This window comes from Pan paniscus, chromosome 19 (genome assembly GCF_029289425.2).
Source record: "Pan paniscus chromosome 19, NHGRI_mPanPan1-v2.0_pri, whole genome shotgun sequence".
Lineage (NCBI taxonomy): Eukaryota > Metazoa > Chordata > Mammalia > Primates > Hominidae > Pan > Pan paniscus.
Window position 1 is genome coordinate 13,670,299 of NC_073268.2, and position 24,145 is coordinate 13,694,443.

At 53.1% G+C, this 24,145-nt stretch overlaps 1 protein-coding gene across 8 annotated transcripts in view; it reads left to right on the forward strand.

Annotated features, from left to right (window-relative positions):
- Nucleotides 1-11,259: 11,259 nt before the first annotated feature.
- Nucleotides 11,260-24,145, forward strand: part of WSCD1 (WSC domain containing 1) — a 56,124-nt gene continuing 43,238 nt past the window's right edge. For 2 of the 8 annotated variants that reach the window (XM_055102265.2, XM_055102268.2), the window contains exons 1-2: nucleotides 20,025-20,179; nucleotides 22,474-23,188. In XM_055102265.2, the coding sequence (XP_054958240.2) occupies nucleotides 22,762-23,188 (427 nt within the window). In that variant the 5' untranslated portion in view covers nucleotides 20,025-20,179; nucleotides 22,474-22,761. Of the gene's footprint in view, nucleotides 11,352-12,466; nucleotides 12,960-13,060; nucleotides 13,276-20,024; nucleotides 20,180-22,473; nucleotides 23,189-24,145 lie in introns of those variants that run through there. The other 6 variants (XM_003810151.7, XM_034941384.4, XM_034941383.4 and 3 more) reach the window with 6 other exon arrangements.

Sequence of the window (24,145 nt, forward strand, 5' to 3'; positions counted from 1 at the left end):
TTGTCCTCGTAGGAGACTGGACCTCAGAGTGGGGCAGGACTTCCCACAGTCCTGCAGCAAAAGGCAGTGGCAGAACCAGTCTTGGGGCCTCACCTCCTGGCTGACCCAGGTGCTAAATGATCCCTCACTAGGCACTGGGACTGTCAGCTCCCTGAGGCCCAGGAGTTGAGTTGAGGGGGGTCAGACCAGCACCGGGACCCAAAGACAGTCTAGTAAGTACAAACTATCAGTGTAATAATGAAAACGAACACACAAGAAAGCATTTGTGTGTGTGTATGTGCGTGCAGGTACAGAGATGTATACCTGTGGATACTTCTATATACAGGCCTGTGCTCGTGCGTCCATGTGGATGTGTTGCAGCACATATGTGTGTGTTGTTTATGTGTGAATCTTTTATATGCCTATGGATGTGTATGTGTATTTACACTCATGCATGTATATGTGTGTGTGCTTGCATATGTGTGTCTGGGATTGGATTGGGGGCACTTTATTCAGTCTGGAGGAGTCAGAGAATTTAATTCAGGAGGCCCAGCGCAGTGGCCCAGGCCAGGCGCGGTGGCTCACGCCTGTAATCCCAACAGTTTGGGAGGCTGAGGTGGGCAGATCACCTGAGGTCAGGAGTTCGAGACCAGCCTGGCCAACATGATGAAACCCCTTATCTACTAAAAATACCAAAAATTAGCTGGGCATGGTGGTGGGCGCCTGTAATCCCAGCTACTTGGGAGGGTGAGGTGGGGGAATCATCCAAACTGAAAGGCGGAGGTTGCTGTGAGCCGAGATGCACTCCAGCCTGGATGATGGAACAGGACTCCATCTCAAAAAAAAAAAAAAAAAAAAAGAATTTAATCCATGGGCTGAGGGTAAAGTCTTGGGCAAGGCTGGAAAAACGTGGATAGTGAGTTTGGCTGGATCAGGTGTAGACTGGTTATGGAGTCTGTATCTTACCTTGTAGGGCCTTGAAGGCTCCTGAGAAGGGGGTGACTTGACCAAAACTGCATCTTAGATACTATAAATGCCTGCATATAAGATGAAATTATTTTCCTCCATATTTTCCCTCAGGAAAAAGTCCTTCCAAAATTTGTCATGTAACAAACAGGGCGTCGCCTAGATTATTTCAAAATGCAATAGCGTTTGGAGAAAGTCTTGGTAGCTTGAAACCCCGACAGTCTGTCAGTAAAAATAAAAGGAGACAAATAAATTGAACACAGATGGAGTAGTTAATTATTCCTGAGAGCCTGACCCCATGATTGTTGCATGTTCTTGTAGCAACCCTTTCAAGGGTAATTTTAAGCAAGCGATGAAGAGAATTGTTTATGCTGAGGGCGAGGTCCTGAAGATGGGTTCGAAGGTGCTTGTGGTTTGGGTGTTGAGGAGTCGGATCTGACCTTACGAAAGGTCAAGGATGGCTCTGAATGGACACCGAGGATGAGCCCTGGGGGGACTGGGGCTGCGGCTGGGCCCCGGAGAGGGGGCCCAGGGTCCAGGAAACAGCTAAGGTTGATCTGGGATAAGGGAGGGGCAGAGGGTGAGGCACATCCCGCAGGGTAAAGGGTGTCTCTGAAGTGCCGCATCCATGCAGAGCCAGCTCCGTCTGCCTGCAAATTGAGGTGACAGACTTAGTGACTCCTAGTGCTTGCTGTCACTTCCCATTTCGCTGCTCCTCCCAGCTTGGTGGGAACTGGGTGGAGGCTGTCAGAGAGCCTGATGTACACCTGAGCCCTGTCAGCCCTCAGGTGTGGGGAACCAGGAGGGGTGCTGGCGCCGGGCCCCCTGTCCAGGGCTGCGCTAGCTGGGAGCAGGGAGAGGAAGGCGGGCAGGTGCTGAAACTGCCTCTGCACCTGGGGATCCTGAAGGGGAGCAGGTGGCTCCAGCTCTTTGTTCTAAGCTCAGCCTGGGATTCTGAGGGTCAAACTCATACATAAACCAAAAGACCCTGCTCCACGCTCCCCACTACTGTTCGCCATGACAACAGCAGGCCCGGGCAATAGTCACGATGCACCATCCCCCTCTCCTCCATATCAGGGCTTCCACCCACGGGTGAAGAATGCCCAGCGGTCTCAGCATCGAGCTCCAGGAGAAGGCCAAACACATTGGGGTTTCCTCGCACACCTCCAGCCTCCTGCCTCGACTCGTGCTCCCACCCCGGGAACTTCTCCGCTTCCCCTGAGCATTCTAGGTATGTCTGCTGTTCTAGACCCAGGCAAATCACACCATCCCGTCCTCATCCTTGAATCTTCTCCATCCACTCCATCCACTTCTTTGAAGTGTTCTCCTCTGATGCTTCTCCTATTCTTTGAAAATGCATCCCTTGTTCTTCTGAGTGGCCCACACTGATGAAAGCAGGATGGGCAGAGCCTTTCTGAATGATACGGACACCCTCTGTGTCTCCAGGTCCTCTGCAGGCTCCCAGCCTTTGACCACCTCCTCTGATTCTCCACCCCAGCCGGTGTCCAAATCTCACACCTCCCAGACACGGGAACATAGTCTTGCCTCAACACAGCCCTGGGTAGAGATGGAGGGGATGGACAGAGAAGCAAGCTATTGGGCACCATTCATCAAACATATCCTTACTCAGGCCTGCCCTGTGCGGATGCTGTCTAGGTTCTGGGGAAGCAGCATTCATCAACGCTGGCATGGCCCCGTGTCTTCTAACACGTCCAGTGTTAGAAGCAGATGTTAACCCAATAAGTACCCACATGAAAATATAACTGCAAATTAGGACAAAATCTCTGAAGGAAAAGAAATAAGTAAAATCATGCCTGGAAGGTGTGAGTCACAAGGCAAAGACCCAGCAGGGCTTCTCTTCTCTAACTTCATGATCTGCATTTTTCTGATGGGGAAACTGAGGCTCTGAGGGGTGAGAAGACTTGGGGAACATGTGATAATGTGATGCACAAGTACCAGAGTCAGCCTGGTCTGCGGAGAGTCTTGATCTTCTGCATTTCTGGTGTGTGTGTGTGTGTGTGTGTGTGTGTGTGTGTGTGTGTTTCTGAGACAGAGTTGTACTCTTCTTGCCCAGGCTGGAGTGCAGTGGCGTGATCTCGGCTCACTGCAAACTCTGCCTCCCGGGTTCAAGCAATTCTCCTGCCTCAGCCTCCTGAGTAGCTGGGATTACAGGCATGCACCACCACGCCCAGCTAATTTTTTGTATTTTTAGTAGAGATGGGGTTTCACCATGTTGGCCAGGCTGGTCTTGAACTCCTGACCTCAGGTGATCCGCCCGTCTTGGCCTCCCAAAGTTCTGGGATTACAGGAATTCTGTTTCTTCTCGACACCTTATCCCTCGGTTCCCACTGGGGAGAACACATGAGTGGAAACAGGACGAAACAGGCAAAACCCAGAGGAGCTCTTTATTTATTCAAGTTACTTTGCCCTCCCTTCCTATTCATGTCTTGTGATAGAATGGTTTTCTCCTGACAGCGAGTCCACAGACCTAGGGGATCTGGCACTGGGGTGGATGCAGGGTTGGGTCTGGGAATTTTTTTCTCTCCCTCTTCTTCTCCCTAGAGGATCCCTTGATCCAGCTCAAGGACCTCGAAGAGAATAGCAGCTCCTCCTCCTCCCTCCGTCATGCCCTGGGCTCACGGGATTGACATTGGCCATGCCCTGTGTGAGTAATGACTCAGCAGTGCCCTTTCCATGGAATTTCCTTCATCATCTGAGAGCTGGAGAACAAGCATGTGTGTGCTGGCCGTGAGATGACTGTACAGGGGAAGGAGGCCAAGGCTTCCCCGAGAGGAGCTGCAGCTGGCCTGGTGTGCTCCATGGGTGGGGTGGTGGGGAATGGACAGGTGGGTGGATGTGGGTGACTCGTTAGAGCCCATGGGGATGGGGTCCTTCAAAACCAAGTAGACCTGAGCTCCAACCAACTTTCCCTTTCTAGCTGTATGATCTTGACTGAAGTCACTTAAACTCCTGAGCCCCAGTTTTCTCATCTGCAAAATGAGGCTAAAACAGGACACATTGAATAAGGTTGTGAGGAAGATTATATAAAATGGCATGCAAAATGCTTAGCATAAGGTGCATCAATCCTACTGTCCTCAGCTGGGGGCAGATGACCTGGACAGGTGACGGGGGGGAGGTTTCCACATGGAGGGGCTTCAAGGAGGAGCAGGGGGAGAGGAGGGAGAGATTGAGGTGGAAGTGGCTGGACAGAGGAGGTGACTGATGGAGAAAGTTTGTTCGAAAAGACTCAAACAGTGTAAGCATGAGTTTCCAAGTGTTCCGCTCACTTGATCAGCAGACATCCATCAGGAATTCGCTGATCCCATGCTGGTTATGGTGGGCTCATAGTTTGGAGGGAGTAAACCACATAAAAACACCTAGGTGAGGCTAGGCGTGGTGGCTCACGCCTGGAACCCCAGCACTTTGGGAAGCCGAGGCGGGTGGATCACGAGGTCAGGAGATCGAGACCATCCTGGCTAACACGGTGAAACCCCGTCTCTACTAAAAATACAAAAAATTAGCTGGGCGTGGTGGCAGGCGCCTGTAGTCCCAGCTACTCGGGAGGCTGAGGCAGGAGAATGGCATGAACACGGGGGGTGGAGCTTGCAGTGAGCTGAGATCCCACCACTGCACTCCAGCCTGGGCGACAGAGGGAGACTCTGTCTCAAAACAAAACAAAACAAAACAAAACAAAAAACCACAAACAAAACAAACAAACAAAAAACCCAAACAAACAAACAAAAAAAAAGCCACCTAAGTGAGCAGGATTGTTTTCACCAGTACAAATAGACTTTATTTTTCTGACATATGTTCAGAGATAAAGGGTCCTCCATTGGCAGAGAAGCTCAGGCATGTCACCGAGGGCCTGGGATACTGTTTTATTTGTGCTTTTTCCCCTTAGAGGGTTGGCTTGTCACCTCATGGTCCCGAGGTGACACAGAAAAGAGCCAGCAGTACAGCTAGTTTTATGTGCTCCAACAGAAAGCCCTAAAAAGGAGAGGTCGAGGAAAGGGATTAGAAAGAACTAAAAGCGTTTCACTTTCTTAAAAATATTTCCAAACAAAGAATTAATTTGCCCTGGAAAGGATGCTTACAAAGCATTTATTGCACCCATTGACATCAGTGTGTTGTTCTCTCTTGAGCTGAAATACGGCAGGGGGCGGCTGGCTGTTTAAGTGGACAAATCTGCCCATATTGGGTCAAAGAGCAGAGCTGGAAGTAGAGGCTGGGGAGAAACCACTCTGCCTCTCCAGTGACCCTTTCCTGTGCCACTGGGATGAAGAGGGGCACAGGGAATGAGGGAGCGGCCCCTCACCCAGACCAGGTATGCCTTCGGGAATCTGTCAGCCGTGCGTTCGGAACTTGACATCATGTTTTCTCCAGAATTTCATTTCAGCCACCAGCCATCTGCTAGCCCCAGTTCTGTTAGAATTTCGTCCACAGCAGCCTCTCCTCCTCCCTGCCTTTCCTTAGGACACCAACCAGCTCTCTCTCACTGGAGGTTGGCCAATAGGCCCTATGCCCCAAGAGGTGGCAGCAGTAGTCACATGGTGCCACCAGCTTCAAAATCTCCTTTAGTTTGTGATGTCTGGTTGTTTGAAATGAGCCCACTGGACACTCCACGTGGTTAGTACGTCTCAAGACTATTAAGGTCACAAAAAGCAAGGCAGGACTGAGAAACCATCACGGACCAGAAGAGAGTGGGGAGACATGACATCGCAACGCGGTGTGGTACCCTGGATTGGATCCTAGAGCAGAACGAGGCCATCAGTGAAAAAACCAGTGGAACTTAAGTAAAGTCTGGAGTTTAGTTAATAGCTATGTGTCAATGTCAACCCATGTCTTTGTTTTGACAAAAGTACTACAGTAGGCTGGGCACGGTAGACCATGCCTGCAATCCCAGCACTTTGGGAGGCCGAGGTGGGCAGATCACTTGAGGCCAGGAGTTCAAGACCAGCCTGGCCAATGTGGTGAAACCTCGTTTCTGCTAAAAAGACAAAACTTAACTGAGCGTGGTGGTACAAGCCTGTAGTCCCAGCTATTTGGGAGGCTGAGGTACAAGAATCGCTTGAACTTGGGAGGTGGAGGTTGCAGTGAGCCGAGATCACACCACTGCACTCCAGCCTGGGTGACAGAGCAAGACTCTGTTTCCGAAAAAGTACAATTGTAGTAAAAGAGGTTAACAACGGGGAAAACCAGTGAAGGGTACACGAGCCGTCTCAGTTCTCTTTGCAACATGTCTGTAAATGTAAAATTCTTCCAAAATGAAAAGTTTATTAAAGTGGACCCACCTCCTCTCTTATCAATGCTATCAGCTTGAGGTGTCCAGTAGCTTAATGTAGAAGATGACTTGCAAGTTCAAGACCTTTGATGAGTGACTTATCAGAAAATTCATAAAAATGGGATAAAGTCGAGGTGCTTTCTCTCCTAAGCACCTGTGTCTACTGGCTGGTGCACCCCAGGTAGGCAGGAGGAGCAAAGCAGGGACCACTTTTGCCATCCTCTTGCACCAGGGCTTTCTTGCTGCCCCAGTACCCTTGCACCTTCCAGTGGATGGCTGATCCCACAGGCTCTGCCTCTAACCCCACCAACTTCTGCAATCCGTGGTCCCTCAATGCTTTCTGTCCCTCAGACTTGCCAGTAGAGGGGGTGATGTGGGGTCAGGACGTTATAAACCCAAATCTAACCACCCTTATTCCAGCACCTGCTATATCACACCCCACACCAGAACTGGTTAGAGCTGGAAGAATCATCATAGCTATCATTTCTTGAATATAAACCCTATGCCAGAAACTCTTCACTAGAAATAAAATACTTTCCCCATTTTGCAGTTTAAAAAACTACATCTGGGAAAATGATGTCATTTTCCCAAACTAAAAAAGCACAACTGGCCCCAAATCACTCTCGTCTTATTCCCCTGCCTTCCTTAAAGAAAGGCTCTTCAGTAGCAACTAGAAAACCTGCCCATTTTACAGAAGGGCAAAACAGGACTCAGAGAGGTAAGGTTTGCATAAGACCACATAGCCTATTCACCTCTAGCCAGAAAAGGAACTCAGGCTTCCTCACTGTGCTCTCTTTGCCACCTCTGAATTACGGAAGATTTCTGGGTACCAATGGCCCATGCCTAGGAAGTCTAGTTGCCTCTAGACCAGACCAGTGATCCGGGAGGCTCCTCCCTTCCCAGTCAGGTACAGATTACCTATTCCACTTCTCCCTGCCGCCCTCCCACCCCCGACACCCCTGTGTCTGCAGGCACAGCTCAGCAGGGGGTACAATTACCATCTGTGTCACTGGCATCTTTACAGAGGCATATTTAAGTCGCTGCAGCACTCACAGGAGAAAGCAAGTAAATACACAGCCCAGCAAAGTGCCGAACCCAGCCTCAGATCTGCCTGCATGGAGCAGGCATCGAATACTTCTCAGCACTATGGGGGGAAAAAGCAAAGCAAAGTAAGAAGAAACTGCATCTCCACTTTGGAGATGTTGCCAAAGTTTCTCTCCATCTCTGAATGATGCTTTTTCAGATGATGCAGTGTCCAGAGGAGCAAAAGGCAACCTTCACAGGTGAGACAGTCAAGCCTGTGTCACCTTGTGGGCCAACATCTTGGTGGAGCATGCAGCCAAGCTGCATGGGTAAAGGAGATTACTGAGGTGCCTCTGGGTGTCGATGGAGCACCTGCTTCCTCATCCCACCACGGTCCCTGGCAGGGGCACGCGGTGCAGTGAGCCATCCGCACTCATCCTCTGGGTCTCCCTGGTGGCCAGTAGAATCCAATGGACTGGATACAGGGATCAGTCTGTGACCAGAGCAAGGGGAAGCAGCCTCTTGAATTCTTGGGAAGAAACATGACGACTGTGGGAAGCCTTCTTGGGTTTATTAAAAATATGTCATGCTAGGCACATCATGTTTTTAAAAACACAATTATTTATTTAATAAATATTTAGTAAGTATGCCTATGTGCCAAGAATTAAACTTGGCACCAAGGATGAAGTTCTGAATGTGATAGTAAGTTCCTGGGCCATATTAGAGCTTAAATTCTAGCAGTGGGGGCTGTGAGGGTTGGGAAGGAGACGACAGATCATAAACCAACAAACACACAAAGAGATGATAGGGCAATGTTTCATGAAGACTGGAAACTGGACAGTGAGGTGGATGCTTTAGCCAGAATGACAGGGCAGGCTCTGGGGAGGTGGCATGTGGAGGAAGAGAACGCATCACAAGCTTGGTGGCTCAGTAGAACGTTGCACATGTGGCATTTCTGGATTTTAGCAAAGCTTTGGGGAAAACCCCTTCTTGTAATATTTACTAAAATGTGTTATGTGCATATTCCATGGCAAATGTTGTTTTGCTTCACACTCAACAGACATTTTATTTGGTCCTTACAAGCACTCCCATAAAGGAGGCATTTTCTCTGATTTGCAGATGACAGTGTTGAGGCCCAGAGAGATTGTGACTTGGTCAAGGCGAGAGAGATATGAGCCCCACGCCCGGCCCTCACCCCCACGTGGGCTTGTCACCCCCATGCCTATGACTAGTCAGGCTGCCTTTGTCAACATGACATAGAAGTGTGGGATGGCTGATGACTCATAACTGGTTGAATGACCATTTCCACGGCTGATGATGACTAGATGACCACCGTGAAGGGAGCTCATCGTAGTGGTGGCTCAAGCGTGGTCCACAGCCCTGCCTTGTCCACTGGTGCCAGTGGCCTGAATGGGGGTTCAGTGGCTAGTCGGGGTTCAGTCGCCAGTCACAGTTCAGCCTCCTCTCCAACCACCTCTGACCTTGCACCAGCTAGTGCAAAGTCACTGGCAGTTTCTGTGACAGCCTGTGTGTTTCACACTTCCCTGCCTTTGCAAAGGATGCCCCCCACCCTTGTCTGGAATGGCCCCTGCACCTGGTGATCCAGATGATGCCCACTTCTCCTCTAAAAGCCAGCTTACATGTCACCTCCTCCAGGAAGCCTTCCCTGAATTCCTCTACACTGAGGTTGCGAGTCATTTAGGTTCCAATGCTCACTCTATCTATCTATCTATCTATCTATCTATCTATCTATCTATCTATCTATCTATCTATCTATCTATCATCACAGCTAGTTGCCATCCCAGCAGCCATCTACTAACATAGAAACAATTTTGATCAAGTGGGGATGCGCTCTGAGATGACTGGCCTATCCCCAGAGGATGAATTATAATTAGCCAAACCCATTCCTCCTTGGCCAGGAATTGGCTGAGGGGTACTCATAGGGTTCACTTCTGGCCAACGGGCCTTGCCAGAAGGAGGATCTGGCAAAAGTTTCCTTACCCAGTGAAAAAAGAAACTTGTGGGAAGAAATGTCCCTTTCTTTCTTGCCTTAGGGTATTGTCATTTGGGGAAGTCACGAACAGCGCTTCAGTTGTCATTTTGCAGTCAGGAGGGGGCGGTCCAGGGAGCACAGAGAGGCCACCACAGATCCTGACATCATTGAGTGACTGAATCACCCAACCTTGGAACTGCCTACCTCCAGGCGTCTTGCTGTCTGAGATCATAAACCCTTTGGTTGACACCACTTTTACTTTGCTATTTGTTACTTGAGGCTGCAGGCATCCTGACTGATACAGCAGAGCTCTCTCTTTGTGGTATGTTTTCACTTTGGTCTGTTTTCTCGTCCAGTTCTTCACACTGGAAACTCCTGCAGGGGACTGGTTCTTTTTATCAAAGACTCTCCAGTGTTCAACACAAAATCTAACACACAATGGGTGCCTTGCTTAGTAAATACATGAAAAGATGGGTGGCTGGAAGGAAGGAAGAATAAGCTATCAGATGACATGAAGTTAGGAGGTGATGTAAATACCTAGGATCCAATAGTTGAGGTCTGCAAAGAGAGGAGCGGACAACTCAAGAGCCAAACACAGAGAGATGGGATTGATGTGACATCAGACCTGTCTGATTCTTAGTCCCAGACTCCTGGGGGGTGGGGGGATACATTTCTCAGCAGTAAATGGACATATGATGGCAGCATTGTGGGACCAATTGCTTTTGGGACAGGGATGGTATACAAGTTCCTATGAAACAGTCCCAACTATGTGGAGAGAAGAGCTGAGGGACAAGGAGTTGGACTGTGATTAGGAGTGACTCTGTTATCAGTCCTCCCTATCACTTCTTACTGGTCACCATCACTAGAAAGAAGGGCTTTGTCCTGACACTGAAATACTCCTGGCCGTGTTGACTCCCAAGCCCTTCTCAGTTACTTCCTGGGTTCTTTCATGCACCTCCTTCCTCAACCTCCCTCCCTAGAGTCAGTAGTTGACTCTAGCATCTACCCACACAGGGGCTGTATGGTGTTCCCCTGGTGGGGTGCTTTGCAGGGCAGGTGCAGCGTGACATCGAGCACAGATGGCATGGATACCCAGCAGCCTTTTGCTTTTTCTTCTTGAGTCACCTCCTTCCCTGGTGGCAGCCACATCAACTCTTCTGCTTGATTATTCTGTACCAAGTGTCTGCTGCTGCAGATGGACACTTCTGAATAGCAGCTGCCGGGAAGTGTCTGGCTTCCCAGAGGAGCTGGGCTTGAATTCCCCTGGGCTCAACTGGCTGTGAGCCTTTTGTGATCACCCACCTGAAGGTCTCATCTGTCAAATGGGCACATGAAGGCATCTATAGACTTATCAGTTTTAAGTGGGACAATGGGTACGAGAGGGCCAGGGCTGGCTTCATGGGTATGAGATCTGTGAAAGGCTCTGAATTCTGTGCTCAGAAGGGACCCGTACTGGTTTAATAGCCTCCTTTTATCTCATGAAATTCTTGATAGTGTTTTAAAAGGGGGCTCCATTTTTATTTTAGGCCCTTCAAATTATGTAGCTGGTCATGGAGAGGGCTTTGCAAACCAAACAGCATTGCAAGACTGCACAGTGGGTTGCTGTTATAAATCGTAACGACACACACATTCACATTCTGTAAAGGATATATACGTGAAGGGGGCTTTTCTGCAAGGCTGGGACTCTGAGGCAGCACAGAATTCATCTCTCACTTACTGTATCCTCTTCCTGGGCTTAAGGATATTAAACCCAGGTGCCCCAAGACCTTCAGAGCATTCTGCCTTCATGCGGATGGTGCAGACTCTGTTCTAATTCTGCACTTGGCCAGACATAGCTATGCAAACTGCAGCGAGTCTCTTCCCGCTCTGGGCGCCACCTGACTGACCCGCGTAAGGAGGGACTGTGACTGGTCCCCAGGCAAACGCTTTCCCTGCCACCTGCACCTGTTGCAAGCCAGCTCCTCGGAGCCAGGCCAAGCAGCTCTGCCCCTAGCGGGAGTCGGAGGCATGAAACTCCCTTTTAGGAAGACGGAGTAAGAGGCACCACCACCTGCTCCTGCTGCCTCTGCTGTCCTCAGCTTCTGGGAGCATCTTAGCAGCCAGCCCCGGGTGAGGACAGGGTCCACCGGTGCACATGGCAGAGCAGGGTAGATGCTGTGACTTGGCGGCTTTGGGGGAACAGGGTGGGGCTCCTCCCTGGGAAAAATCTTTAGGTTTGGATCCAGCCTTTATTTAAAGAGAGGGATTGTGTATAGACTTGTGTGACTGTTCAGCCTCTTTCCACCTCGGTGCGTGTGTGTGTGTGTGTGTGTGTGTGACAGAGAGAGAGCCTGTGGGTCAATGCCCAGTATGCCCCTCTGAGAGTGTGTCTGTTAGTAGACACCAGTGTGTGACATTGCTTCTGTGGGCAACTATGTCAAGGCGTGGGTTTGTCACTGTGTGCGGTGTGGAGCAGTATGATAAGCCGGCGGCCGACCCCCGAGTGTGTAGACGCGGGAGCTGGTGTCAGGGTATTTGTAGGGCTGCGATTCTGTGTAGGTCTGTCTCAGATTGTGTGAGAGTGTTTGTGTTCCAGCAGGTGCTTGTTTCTGAGTGTGAATGTGTGTGAAGCTGTGACCATCTGTCTCTACCTCTGCATGGGACGGTGATCCGGTGTGTGTGTGTGTGTGTGGTGTGTGTGTATTAGAGTGCACTCTAAACTGTGTGGCTGTGTGTGTACGTGTGCGTGCCTGTCACAGTGGCCCAGTGCTTCTGGGTGAGTGGGGCAGAGCCCAGAGAGTGTGTGTGTGAGTGTGGGTGTCGGTGTCTCTGGGAAGCAGTGATTCGGGATGTGTGTGTCAGGCAGTGTGCGGCTGTCGCTGTGAGTCTGCATGGGAGAGTGGCGGCGTGCTCTCCTCTGCGCGGCAGTGCCCCGTGTGTTTGTGGGTCTGTGTCTGGGTGTGAGCGTCATGGTGCGTGTGTTAGAGCCCGTGGGGCCCCGGTGAAAGGCTGTGGCTCTGGGTGACTGGTGTGTGTGTGTGTGTGTATCAGAGTGGGTGGCGGCGTCTCTGCTCGGCAGTGGCGCGTGTGGCCCGCCCCGCGCGCGTGTCTCGCGGGCCGGGGCAGGGCGTGGGCCCCCTCCGGCGGAGCCGCGACCCCTCCCCCGGGCGGCGGGAGGTGCGCACCGGCGCCTCTAGGACCCGGCGGCGGCCGGCCGCTGTCCCCGGGCCGCGCGAGTGAGCATGTGCAGAGCCCGGCGCCCGCTCGCCCGCCCGCCCCGCCGCTCGCCCGCTGCCCGCCCCGGCTCCGCGCCCGCCCGCCCGCCCCGCCGTTCAGCCGGGACGCCAGCAGCCCCGGGGAGCCAGGCGGCGGCGCCCTGTGCCCGGGCGCGTGGGTCCGCTTGCCGCGGGCGGCCGGAGACGTGCGGGCGCCGGGGCTTCTGGGCTCCGGGCACTGCGGGGGCTGCGGGCTCGGCGCCCGGGGAAGGCGGGCCATGGGCGCGGGTGCGGGCGCCCCAGCCGGCCGCGATCGCGGGGTGAGTCCTGTCTCTCGGCGCTCCAGCCGGACCCCCGCGCGGGCTGCGAGCAGGGTGTTCCCCTTGCCGCGGGCAAACAAGTTTGTGCAGACGCGGTTGGGAGCGCGGCGGGGCTGCACCTGCTCCGGCTGCAGGGCGGGCTTGCCGGGGGCACCTTCCCGGGGGCCCGGGGCGGCTCGGCCGGGGCAGGGGAGAGTGAGCGGGTGCGTGCAGGGGTTGTGGGGGGGGGGGGGGGGCGCTCGGCGCGGCCGGGATGGGGTGGGGGTGCGCGAGGCGCCGCACGAGCCGCGTCCCCCTCCGGAGTCCTGAGAGCCCGTCTGTTACCCGGGAGGGCGCTGCGGTTGGTCCCGGGGAGGGGGCGAGGGCAGGGTGTGGGGTGCGCACAGCTTCCCTCCTAGGCGGCGACGTTTACCCAGAAGCAGCTCCCTCTCGTTCCGCTACCAACAGAGGCTTCCGGTCAGCGGAGGGTTTGCTCCGTCTCTTGGTGAACTTGAACAGAGGCAGAGGCAAAAGCAAAACGTATGTATTTTGTCCAGAAAATTACCTAGTGTAGAGCTTTGCGTCTTCGTAGGTGTGAACGGAGACTCACGACTGAAGGTTGCTAAACTGCGTTTTTCTTGGCTACTCAGGAGCGTACCTGGCTGGGTCCCCTGCCTCCGGGTAACCTCGCTGGTTGTTTTCCTGAGCATTTGTGCGCCTGGGATGATGCCTGCTCTGCTGATCAGGAATGCGGGTGGGGAAGGGGCCCGCTCTTCCTTCCGCTGAGCAGTGGGAAGGCTGATATAGGAGTTCTAGCCTCATAGCCCTGCACTGGATCCAGCTGCTCCCCACACTGGCCCTGCCCCTGCAGCTCCCAAGATGGACAGATGCAGGACGCCGCTGTACTTTTCTAACATGAGATACCCTCATCCCTCTTGTTGCTGGAACAGCATGCTTAGGTTTATGGAGGCACTTGGTTTATCCCACTTTGGCATCAGGAGTGGGGGCCTTTCTTTTTTCCTCTGATTTGCCTAGGTTGTCAGGCACAGAAAGTGAGGGTGGTGGGGAGTGAAAGTTACAGGAGATATAAAGCTGGCTTGCCCTGCGCTGTTTGCAATCACCCACTCCTGGTGGCTGCAGGTGCTGGGGAGAGAGCTAGGGGAGGTTTCCCTGGGCTATGGGAGAATGAGGTTTGTCTCTCTCAATCATGCCCCCACCCCCACACACTTAGATTGGCCCTCAGGAGATCCTCCGGGAAGGGGCCTCAACCGGCTGCCAGAGCTCAGGGTTTCTAGGAGGAAGAGCAGGAGCTCTCCCAGGCATGGGATCTGAAGGAGGCTTGGCGGTGGTTGGGCTGGTGGCTGAGCCTGACTGCCTCATCTTCCCCGCCAGAAGGCTCTCACCTGTGGCTGCATCCTCCAGGCCTCAGCAGGGCCATTTCCACAGCTCCTCTGTAAAAATGCCTTCTTCTGGGGTGAGGGGATCCCTCTCTTCAGTGGGCATTGTGCCCTATGGGGTACTGCCCTGTGGCCTGTGGCATGTCTGGTTGGAAGTGAAGAGAAGCTGGGATAAGGCAGAAGGCCAGACTCCTGTCTCTTCCTCCTGTCTTCCTAACCGAGCAGAAGTGGATATTCAGTGCCACTAGTGGGTCTGCTGCTGAAGCTTGAGCCTCCAACCTGATCAGTTTGGCCAGAGCACTGGGGAATGAGTCACAGAGCTGGTTCCTCATGGCATCAGCCTGAGCAGGCGACTCAGAGCCTCTGAATCCAGAGCCTCCAGGCCCTGATGGAACCCCTCCGAGCAGGGCCTCTAGGGAAGTGGTGTTTCTCATTATAGAAGCTCCAAGCTTGTACTCCCATCCAGCTCAGACCCCCATCAGCCTTGGTGAGACCAGCTCCCTGACTCTTTCTCTGGAGGTACAATGAGGTCAAGGCCAAGGACTTTGGGGCAGCTCAGTGTTTAGACCTTCAGGGCCTTAGGCCTTAAAATGCAGGTGATAATCATATACACTAGCAGGGCCAGAGCTGGGCCCTAACATCCAGGGCTGCTCATCTGGGCAATGAGGGAATGAATGTGGCTTTCCGCTCACCACCTTCTCCCTGGGCCTCCTGGTCTGGCCTTCACATTCTTCCTTTAATCTCTCCTCATCATGGCTTTGACAATCGTGTTGACATACGGCCTGAAAAATTATCGGAAGTGTGCCACTTGGAGAATGTGGTCAGGGAGGAACTCTGCATATGCCCTGCCTCCCGGTGTGGATGTGAGAAGTGGATGGAAGAATGGGCTGGATTCATTTCATCAGCTATGAAATACAGTGCACCTGCTGGTAGCTGTTAAGGCCCCTCCCCTTCACTTCGCTTCCCTTCCTTTGCTGCCGGAAGCCCCTGGAGATGTGAGCTCCCTTCCAGAGAGTGGCTCCCTTGACGTGAGGGGGTCGAGAGTATTCTGAGGACAAGGATGTGCAGCAGGGTGTCTTGGCCTCTCTCCCACAGCCCGAGTGCCCAGTGGCAGCATCAAGTTGGGCAGGTCTGACTTTGGTTGGGCACTCCACTCATTTGTCCACCTGTATCCAACTCACTCCGTGGGGTTTCAACACCTGTTTACCTTCCAGATTCTGGGATGGGCTTGAGACGACCCTTAAGCTTTCAGCACCAGGTGGAAGAAACACACGAATAAGTGAACAAAATAAGATTCTATAAAAGAGATAGCCCAGGCCAGGCGTGGTGGCTCACACCTGTAATTCTGGTGTTTTGGAAGCCAAGGTGGGCAGATCACCTGAGTCCAGGAGTTTGAGACCAGCCTGGCAAACATGGCAAAACCCCATCTCTACTAAAAATACAAAAATTAGCTGGGCATGGTGATGTGTGCCTGTAATCCCAGCTACTAGGGAGGCTGAGGCAGGAAAATCGCTTGAACCCAGGAGGCGGAGGTTGCGGTGAGCCAAGATCATGCCACTACATTCTAGCTTGGGCGACAGAGCGAGACTCCTTCTTGAAAAATAAATAAAAATAAAAGAGATAACCCAGAGATAGGCTGGAAAAGGTTGCGACTGGCTGTTTCAAAAGTGTGAAAGGCTCCAAATCAGGCACCAGGAAAGGAAAAATGCCGGCCCCGGCACTGGTGCGCTGTCTTTCTGTGTGGACCCAGCCTCCACCATGGTGCTTGGAAGGATCTCTGTCCTTGGTATTGCACACATGAAGACCATGTGATATGGCTGGTGATGATATGCTCTGGAATCAGAGCGATTTAGCAATAGCCGTTTGTATTTGTTCAAGTTAATTGGCCTTCTCTGTCTCAGATTCTGCATCTGTATGATGGGGACGATAATGATTTTGGCCTCACAGATTTGTGGGAAGATCACTCATTCATTTGTTCATCTGATCATTCATCCAATGCACTTGACAGTTGGTGAAAGTACCTTGAACTGTAATGTGGTATGTTAAATTTTTTATTTATATGAACCCCAACAGTGGGTTAATTGAAGAGGTTTTCCTCCTTTGTGTGGAATGGAGTTTTGACCTATTATGTTTTATACCCTTTTAGCAACATATTAAGATTTTGAATCTTTTTTCAAGCTCTGAAGTTCAAACTCTCAAGAGATTTGCCTCATCAAAGACAGGGATCCCACCCCATTTGCATTTCCCAGACCTTGTTCCCCCAAAGGGCCCAACAGATTTTTGTTTAGTGGGTCTCTTGCTTTTTCTCAGTCTCCAAGACCCAGAGTTGTTAGGCCTGTCAGTAATGGCAGCATGGCCCTGAGCATTGAAGGATGTCCAGTCCAGCAGGCACTTATTTTCAGGGGCATTCCCTGTGCCCCACCCAGAGGTGGGCAGAGGCACTGACTGTGCCTTTGACAGGCCTACAGGCTGGAAGGAGAGGTAGGGACATTAGCAGGGAACCCTGACTCAAGACCACACACTACCCAGGCACAGTTTGTAGCAGCATCCAGCCTTGCTGCTTAGTGCCTAGCACTGAGGAGTGGTTCTGCTCCAGAGATCAGGGAGGCTTCATGGAAGAGGAGGCATGGGAGCTGAACCTTGATGGCCTGAAGCATTTCAGAGCCATGCGATGGGGCACAAGCATCCCTGGCTGGTGGAAGGGCATGCGTGAGGGTGCTTGACGCCTCTCTCGCTAACCAGGTGATGCTCTGGTGGGATACAGGGCTTGCTTGTCAATCCCTGGGAAGCCATTACAGGCTGTAGCATCATTAGCTCCTCATCTTAGAAAGATCACTTTCTTAGATGGAAAGGGGACAGTCTTTTGGAGAGGGGATGGGGTACAGAAGCCAGGTGCTATGCCTGAGCGGGGTAGGGGCAGGGGCAAGGGGAAAGTCACAGGAGGGGAATCCAGGAGCTGTGAGCCCAGCTGGAGGCTCCTGCATGTACTCTGCCCAGGTCCTGAAGCTGAGCCCCCCTGGCTGCCAGTCACTGAGGCTGAGGCTTCGAGCTTCTAGGACCCAGATGCCCATCACCTTATCTAGAGAGCAACGTTCTGGGCCCTATTCTTGTCGCTGGGGCTCCTGCCCTGCAAAGAGCAGGCAGCTCCAAGTCCCAAGAGGTTTGCAGCCCTTGCTGCAGCTGCCACAGTAGCTGAGATCCTTCTGGGGATGTCTGGTGTCATTTTCCCTTCAGCTGCCACTGCCTGTTCTCTCTGACCGGGGGTCACGGGGAGGTTGAGTCATCTGACTGAACCCCAGTGGCCACACCTGGGCCAGCTCCGAGTTCTATCTTGCAGCCCCCAGCCCCAGGCACTGCCTCCTCTCCTCTCCCTGCTGCCACCCCTCAGTCTCTGGACCCCTAGCCTGGCTGAGAAGTGGCCACCTGACCAGCCCAAGCCACCCATCATTCAGGCTGGGCAGTTGCTGCTCCCTCGGTCCCAGATGGCAACAAAGTAATAGACAAAAGCTCAGGTTGTCTGAATATCCAGGTGCTCTGGGCTCCTGCTCCCTCCCTGAGACTTCCAGAAGCCCATTTGTTCTATTACTCTCTTCTCATGCTTGACAGGGAACTCAGGATCTCCCTCCCCAGGCCCTGCTCTTCTGTAGGGTGACCCCAGGACAGGGCAGTGGGTGTGCACCTTTGTCCAGCCCTGGCGTGCCCCCTCTACCCCCAATAAGGCCAAGCCCCAGGCAGGGATAGAACCCCTCTAGCCTCCCCCTGAAGCACTCTGCAGGGTTCCAAGATGGGAGGTGCCCACAGGAAGCACACCTTGGGGAAAAATTCTCCAGACTTTCAGAGGGGAGGGGCCCCAGGCTGCCTCCCAGTCCCAGTGGGCTGGGGCGGGAACACTCACGGACAAGGCACTGTCTGGAAGGCTTGGCTGGGGAGACACCATGTGTGGCATCATCTCTAGGAGCTTTGGCCCGGCATGACATCAAAAAGGTGCTGACAGAGGCGCACTAAACTCCTCTCAAGAATAAATCTTGCCTCGTGTGAAACCGGAGCTGGGATGGGGAGAGAAATAGGAAGCTTAGTGGGCATAATGTAGGCCCTGGGAGCAGGTGGCCTGGTCTGAGTGCTGGCCCTGAGCTGTCTGGCTTTAGGCAGTGTGCATCACCTGGCTGAGCTTCAGAGACCTCAGTGCTCAAATGGGGTATGCGGGGCATTTGCTTGGTGGGTTGTCTGGAGGAAATGAGATGGTGCAGGTAAAGTGCACAGCCCAGTTCAACCTATTCACACTGCAAATGCTTCATAAATGGTGGCATTGACAAAGCAATTGCTAACAGCAGTCTCAGCATGGGGATCAGCTGTGAGCAAGAGTGGGATCCTGGGTGCACTCCAGGGACTGTGGGGGCTCAGAGCTGGGGAGAGGCCTCTTGAGTCTGACTTCACCAGTGGCACAGCTACTACAGGCCCGTCCTCCGGCTTTTCCTTGCTTGCCTCTTTTGCATTCATAACCAATCCATGCCACAGTCTGTAGGGAACAGAGTAGCGGAGGTTTCATGTCCACTCCCTAATTCGATCCCATAAAGCATATTTACCCCCATTTAATGGACAATGAGCCTGAGGCCCTGCCCTGTGCAATGCTTTGCTCGAGGTAGGTTTACTGTCATGGACAGCCTGCTGGCTTTCGGGTGTAGTGGGTATAGCTGATGGCCTCCCAGGCCCTATGCAGATGAGCAGTGGCTAGCATTCTGCCCCCGACCCCAGGTGTTGGCCGGTTGTGCTGTCTGACTTACCTCGTGGCTTGGCTGTGAGCCCTTGTGTAGATGCTCCAAGTTTCCCAGCCCACCCCCAGGTCTCTTTTGGGTTCATTCACTTAACAAACATTTACCATCACTGCCCTGCTAGCTGTGTGCTGGGATCTGGGAACATGGAGATAAACGAGGTGTGGTCCGTGCCCTGGAGGGGGGCTGCCAGCCTTGAGGAGAGACAGTGTGATGTGATGTTGGCTATAGAGTGTGGTGGAAGTCCAGGGCAGGGTGACAAGTTCCTGCAAGTTCCTGATGCTTTTTTTTTTTTTTTTTTTTTTTTTTGAGACAGAGTCTTGCTCTGTCACCAGGCTGGAGTGCAGTGGCGTGATCTTGGCTCACTGCAACCTCCGCCTCCCAGGTTTAAGCATTTCTCCTGCCTCAGCCTCCTGAGTAGCTGGGACTACAGGCACCCGCCACCACATCCAGCTAATTTTTGTATTTTTAGTAGAGACGGGGTTTCACCATGTTGGCCAGGATGGTCTCCATCTCTTGACCTTGTGATCCACCCGCCTCGGCCTCCCAAGGTGCTGGGATTACAGGCATGAGCCACTATGCCCGGTCTTTTGTTTCTCCCTACCAGTCTACCCGCAATGAGTTTTCCAGGCTAGGAATCTGCTTTGTGATTTTAAAAGTTGGGAGTGCAGCCTGCTTCATAGAAGACCTGGGCCATGGGAATCTGGCCTGCACGTGGCTGTCTGTTGTGTCCACACCAGCACCCACCTCCCCAGACCAGGGAAACCCCTCCTAGGAAGGCGGAGCACCAGAAAATACTTTGGAGGACCTTGGGACCCTGTGTGAGATGTATTGAATCCTGATTCATCAGCTCTGACCACTCCTCACCCCAGCCCTACTTGTATTGTATATCCAAATCCTATCTCGAAAGTCTATACGGAATTCACCAGTATACCCTGCCTTCAAAATTCCGAATTGTTGAACTCCTGCCTGCCTTTCTGCTCCATCTCATCAGAAAAGTTTTCACAGCAGGAGTGCTACCCTCTTCCCTTCAGTTATACAGGATTAATGTGATCCCTAGTTTGTAACCGGAGCCCCTTTGTGAGCAGACCTGGAGACCCCTCCTCATAGAATTACATCACAGAAAGGATGACATAAAGCTCAGCCCAGGCACTCTTGTTAACTCCATGCGTCTGAAAGCCCTCAGCTCCGTTAAGCTGTGTTCCTGGACCGCCTGGGGGCCTGTGCCTATGCACTGCTCGATCTCTCCCATGTTTCAGGCTTCATCCATGGCTCTGGGTAAGTGGAATTTGAGATTTCACTGCCCTGACTCCATAGGAGCAGGTTTCTGATGTCAGGATTTGCGTATCAATTTATCTGTGGTCTCGTTCATTTTTAAGATGTATTCATAAACAATGATCACTGAGCATCCACACTCCCAGGCCTCATGCTGGGGCTGGGGTTAGGAAAATGAATGAGGCATGGCCTCTAGCCCTAAGGAGATTACAGACTTTGGAGGGTAACCGACAAGTAGATGGACAGTTCTGATCAACCCCGGGATGGTGAGTGCTGGGCTGAGGGTCAGCAGGGGCTGTGGAAAGACTGAGGAATCTTCAGGGAAGCTTTCTCTGAGGAACAATATCTGGCCTGAGCCTTAGAGGATACACAGGGATTTGATAAGTGAAGAGGAAGGAAACAGCATAAATAAAGGGTAGCTTGTGCAAAGGCACCGAGGCAGGTGTGCTGTGGTTCCGGTTCCCGGTGGCTCTGCTGGAATGTGGAGTGTGTGTGTGTGTGTGTGCGTGTGTGTGCGTGCATGCATGCGTGTGCATGTGAGATGGGGAAGCCAAAGGAAGAGACCTGGCAAGAGATGAGGCTGGATGGGCTGGATCATGAAGGGGCCCTTGTATGTCATGCTAAGGAGCTTAGAGTTTATGCAGTAGCCACAGGGAGCTATTGAACGGGGTTTTAAGCAGGGGCGCGCCATGATCAGATGTGCATGTTAGGAGGAGGATCACCCTGGCAGCCTTGTGGAAGATGGATTGGAGGGTCCAAAGCTGGAGGCAGAGAGATCAGTCAGGATTTCTTGGGATTTTCTCTGTGGTTTTACAAATCTGATGAGGTTGTCTGGGGTGGGCCTGGCAGACTTATCAGCCTAGAAAACAGAAGCTCTGGAGAACCGTCTGCAATTTCCCAACCCAGAGTTTAATTCCACCTTCATTTGCTGATTACTGAGTCTGCTACCTCCGCCCCAGCCTAAAGGACCAGCCGACCCAGATTTCCAGATCTCTGCTCTCCCCGAGGGCCTCGGAACCTGGCGGCCCTCACCATTTACTCAGAGAGGGTCATGCCTATCTGGGGTCTTTGTCCGAAGCCTCCAAGCTTTCTGGGGGCCTGGAATGCCAGCCCAAACATTGTCCTTCCTCTCACACCCGCTGTCTGTCCCTGGTGCACAGAGCAGCCATTGAGTGGCTGCACAGGCCTGGCGGGGGGCCCGGACCAAGTTAGTTACGGGCAGTGGCTTAGTCACGCTTCTAGGGGCCTTTTTTCTGGGATAAGCCTGTCCTTGTGGTAAGGGCTTCGCTCACACAGCAGCCCAGGTCGTGGCAGCTGCAAAACCCTCTCCCAACCCCAACAGCACACTTCAGAGGTGCCGCCAATGGGAACCGAAACCCAGAGTGACAGCTGAGTCCTGGGGAGTGGAGAGACCCACGGAAGGCAGATCAGAGAGCCTTCTGCCTTCTCTGCGCTGGGTGCTCAGCCTCTGTTTGCAGGTGCACGGCTCAGGCGCTACCCTGGTCCTTTGATTCTGGCCTCTGGAGTCCAGGAGGCCTGGGAAGGCTACACAAGCCCCTCCCTCCCCTGGGCCCCATCCTGTGTGAAAGCCAATGACCAGCCTGTACAGAAGCTCCTTCCAACCCAGGCTCACAGTTCCAGTGCACCCCTGGGAGTCAGCTGATTGCATGCATATATCAAGCATCTGCAACATAGTCCTGCCTGGGCTAGGTACATTTATATGTGGTAGTGTCTCATTGCAGGCTGGGCCATGCAGTCATTGAGAGTCCAGGCTCCGAACACAGACTCTTCAAAACCTTGGCTCTCCTGTTTACCAGCTGTGTGGCTTGAGAAAAACTAGCTAATATGCCTTCTTTTGCCAGTTTCCTCATCTGTGTAACAGGGATATGATATCTCTAGGTTGTTGGATTGGTTTCAGGGTTAAGTGAGATAATATGTAAAGTGTTTAGCTGAGTGCTTGACACACAGGAAGGGCTGAGGAAGAGCCCCTGCTGCTGTTCCTCCTCCCCCTTATTGATATTGCTGTCATCACTGACTCCTCATTATTCCTCAAGGGGAGAGCTGTTGTCCCCATTTTACAGATGGGGAAGCTGAGGCCCAGCAAGGTTAAGCAACCTACCCAGTGTCACACAGCTGGCCAGTAACAGAGCTGGGATTTAAACCTGGCTTTGTCCAGTGCTCCCGCAACACAGCTGGTCCTTGGATAAAGCAAGCACAGGGTGAGGGGTGTCCCAGCCTGGGAGTGCCAGGTAGTGGACCCGCCTATTACATCTCGGTGCTCTTTCTCCACCTTCCAGGTTTCTGCGCCAGGAGATGAGGGTCGGTAGAGCCCTGGAATGGAGATGTCCTTGACACCTGGGCAGAGGCTGCAGCTGCAGGACCCTGTGGCCACTGGAGATAAGTAATGGTGCCATTTGAACACCTACTGGAAACGGGGCAGGAACAGTGAGTGACCCCAGGCGAGCACAGGCAGGTGCCAGGAGCCAGGATGCAAGGATGACGCCTCCGGAGGCCCTGGCCTCCCTCCCACCTGGGCACTAGGAGCCATCCCGGGGCTCCAGCCAGGAGCCCTGCTGCCCAGGGGCATGGCCAAACCTTTCTTCCGACTCCAGAAGTTTCTCCGCCGAACACAGTTCCTGCTGTTCTTCCTCACGGCTGCCTACCTGATGACCGGCAGCCTGCTGCTGCTGCAGCGGGCCCGCGTGGCCCTCCCACAGGGCCCCCGGGCGCCCGGCCCCCTGCAGACCTTGCCAGTGGCCGCCGTGGCACTGGGCGTGGGCTTGCTGGACAGCAGAGCCCTGCACGACCCTCGAGTCAGCCCAGAGCTGCTGCTGGGTGTGGACATGCTGCAGAGCCCCCTGACCCGGCCCCAGCCCGGCCCCCGCTGGCTCCGGAGCCGCAGCTCGGAGCTGCGTCAGTTGCGTCGCCGCTGGTTCCACCACTTCATGAGTGACTCCCAGGGACCGCCCGCCCTGGGCCCCGAGGCTGCCAGGCCCGCCATCCACAGCCGAGGTAGGCGCTCAGCTGCATTTGGGGGAGCTGTTCCCAGGACTCCCGTTCAGGGTCACAGGTTTGGTGTCCCCTTTCTCTCTGCAGGCCCGTGGCCTTCACCGCTAGATGGTTCTTTCCTTCTGCTCTGCAGGACAGGAAGGGGCCTGCGATGCGAAGTCCTTCAGGGTTTTGCTCACTCACCAGCTGGAGTTCCACATGGCTCAAGGCTGAGATGTTGTGAGCAGGTCACTTAGCGCTCCGGCTTTGGATTCAGACAGACGTTGGCTGGAATCCTGGCCAACAATTTTTTTTTTTAATCTCAGAGAATCTAGTAGGACAAGTTTCATTGAATATATGAAAATAGGTTGGGCGCAGTGTCTCATGCCTGTAATCCCAGCACTTTGGGAGACCGAGGTGGGCAGATCACTTGAGGTCAGGAGTTCAAGACCAGCCTGGCCAACATGGTGAAAGCCCATCTCTGCTAAAAATACAAAAATTAGCCCGGTGTGATGGCGCATACCTGTAATCCCAGCTGCTCGAGAGGCTGAGGTACCAGAATCGCTGGAATCTGGGAAGCAGAAGTTGCCGTGAGCAGAGATCGGGCCACTGCACTCCAGCCTGGGAAGGAGACTCTGTCTCAAAAAAAAGAAAAAAAAAAAAAATTAGACGTGTCACTTAATGTCACCAGGTCTGCCTGAAATGGAGCTAAAGACGCCATTCCTGGGCTATTGTGACAAGCAAATGTGATAACACAGAGGAATGGGTCACAAAGTGGGGTCCCTGACCAGCAGCATCAGCTCCGCCTGGGATCTTGTCACAAGTGCAAATTCTCAGATTCTCCCGGAGTTGCCTAGTCAGGAACTCTGGGGTAGGGACCAGCAGGCTTTGTATTTAACGCTGTCTCCAGGTGAGTCTGATGCATGCTTAAGCTGAGAACTCCCAGGACAGAGGCCCCGGTATATTATTTGGCACTCTAAC